At 37.3% G+C, this 2407-nt stretch overlaps 1 protein-coding gene and 1 long non-coding RNA gene across 2 annotated transcripts in view; both read right to left on the bottom strand.

Moving 5' to 3' along the window:
• LOC111645776 (uncharacterized) overlaps positions 1–2407 on the bottom strand; it is a gene marked incomplete at its 3' end in the record, with an annotated part of 39201 nt that overhangs the window by 17093 nt on the left and 19701 nt on the right. The window contains exon 5 of the mRNA XM_087170684.1: positions 7–17. Coding sequence (XP_087026810.1) covers positions 7–17 — 11 coding nt within the window. The remainder of the gene's footprint in view (positions 1–6; positions 18–2407) is intronic.
• Positions 1306–2379, bottom strand: LOC147817454 (uncharacterized). The gene is made up of 3 exons (XR_015436356.1): positions 1935–2379; positions 1735–1834; positions 1306–1610 (listed from the first exon to the last, which is right to left on the bottom strand). It is a non-coding gene; the product is annotated as an uncharacterized LOC147817454 (long non-coding RNA).

The raw sequence follows: 2407 nt of genomic DNA, 5'->3' as shown, positions 1-2407 counted from the left end.
ACGTACTTGGGCGTGTCCTCAACATTTATCCACCTTAAGATTAGAATAAGCATCATTAGCTGTTTACTGTCTCTAACTTCCTCTGCACTGACAGACTGCACAGACCTATAAACCTGCAGAGGAGCTATGATACACTTTATATACATATATAAACCTAGAAAAACTGATTCTGGATCAGGAGAAAAACTAAAATCATGTAGTTGACAAAGAAAGAGGAAAAAAAAACAAATCTCTTTCTTTCTTTCTTTCTTTCTTTCTTTCTTTCCTTCCTTCCTTCCTTCCTTCCTTCAAGATGTTGGGATTCAGATGCAGTAGAGCAGGGGTCCCCAAACTTTTTCCTGTGAGGGCCACATAACTTTTCCCTTCTCTGATGGGGGGCCGGGTTCAGTTTGTAACAGAAAAAGTGTGACGATCACAGGGGTGCCTAAATGTAAAAATGTATTGTTTTCTAGAAAGCCACACATAACCAAATAACCTTTTCCGGGTTCTTCACAGAAAAAAAAGTCAGGAAATAAATAATAACACTATTAATGAATAAATAATAATAGTTCAGGGGGCCGGGCCAAATGTGGGGGCGGGCTGTATTAGAGGGTGTGAGGATTTATTTTTGATGAGACAATCTATCTTCATGGCTAAATATCAAATGGTGAAAAACAGGAGGTTTATCATCCTGCTACGCCTATTTCTTCTTTTTTTTCCATCCACAACCTCCAAGATTCACAGTAACATGTTGACGACTGATGTCAACTTGATGTTGAATCACGTTTTCGAAATAAAGAAAGATTCCCTCTGTTTCACATGTTTGCTGCCACTTCTTCCTGTTGCTCATCAGGTATCCATTTTCATACAGGTAAACAATGTGGTCATCACAGTGATAGTTCTTAATACAAGAAGAAGAAGAAAACAAAACAACAAGTTATCTACAAAGTGTAAGCAGAATATTATTTTACCTTTTTTCTTCATACAGTGCAGTACCAGGACAACAACTGCTGTTACAACGACAGCCAAAATAATTACACCCACCACACCTCTACCACTGGTTATATTCCCTCAAACAGAGAGACAGTTACTCAAACTGTTCCATGATGGTATTTTCTGATGTTTGATTGCAGATAATAACAGCTCATATTTTTATAGACTAATAATTCCTCACTTCATGCTGCCTCACCTGGATTCTCCTCTATCCTCTGAAAAAAAATAAAAAAAACTGTATGTTGCAGTTCACACAAAGATCATATCACTATATCACTATTGTTCGTTTTTTCAATCTCTGGAGGAAGAATTTTACGGGACAAAGCGTGTGAGTCGAGTTCAAAGAAATTTCTTTCACCATATTAGACATGAAAACATTTAGCTTTATATTTTCTGAGTGAGACAAAATCACACAAAAGCAGCAGGTTTACAAAATATCTACAGTAGACAATATGTATGAAAGGTTACAGATTAAATTAAATACTAAACGAAGCTATTAAATAATTATTTACAAATACAAACAACTAAGAAAATATATAAAGTTATGCGCTAATTTGTCCATGATATTAAATCACATTACGTTCAGTCTTTAAACACATCACACCTCCGTGAGCTCTGATGAGGCGAGTTCCGTTTCCCTGCCAACAAATGAAATTAAATTCAGTATCAGATTTCAACTGAGGGGGGATTTCATGACAATATTCTTCATACAAACAACAAACAGGAAATAAACTAAAAAGTGTAAACAGAATATTATTTTACCTTTTTTCTTTATACAGTACCAGGACAACAACTGCTGCTGCTGCTATGACGACAGCCAAAACAACTGTAACCCCCACACCTCTACGACCGGTTGAATTCCCTGAAATAGAGAGACAGTTACTTGAACGTGTCCCATGTTGACATTTTCTGATGGTAGAATTATGGTAGAAGGAGAGGACACGTAGGTTTCCTGCAGTCACCTGAATCCAGTGTATGACCACATCAGTGCCGCCCTGGAAGCTGCACGGTAAGATGCAGCTCTCCATGACAACACAGGACACCTCAGAGTCTGCAACATCAGGTACAAACATCCAGCAAGGTTGACTTAAGCAGAAATATAATCCAGGTCAGCTTCTTTTTGGACAGTTTGTTAATGTACCTCGAAATAAAGATCTCAAATATATTCACAAACATGCAGGAAAAAAACAAAGAACAAAATCTTCTTGTGTAATGTTTGCTCATTTATTAGTCAGAAATAATAATGAAATGTTGCTGCCAGTATATATTGTAGAATATAGGTCTGGTGTGCCGTAAACCTGCAGTAACAGAGGACAGACTTGATCTGACTGCCTAAATCATCATGAAAATCCTTGTGCCAGTAAATGCAGCACCACAGTGAAGTTTCACATACAGACTGTAGGTAATTATGATCGCTAGGTCATAAACATGCTTC

Source organism: Seriola lalandi, unplaced genomic scaffold (genome assembly GCF_002814215.2).
Source record: "Seriola lalandi dorsalis isolate HSWRI2012SDOR001 ecotype SW California unplaced genomic scaffold, Sedor1 jcf7180002054956, whole genome shotgun sequence".
In the NCBI taxonomy this organism is placed as follows: Eukaryota; Metazoa; Chordata; class Actinopteri; order Carangiformes; family Carangidae; genus Seriola; species Seriola lalandi.
This window is presented reverse-complemented; position numbering and strand designations above follow the sequence as displayed.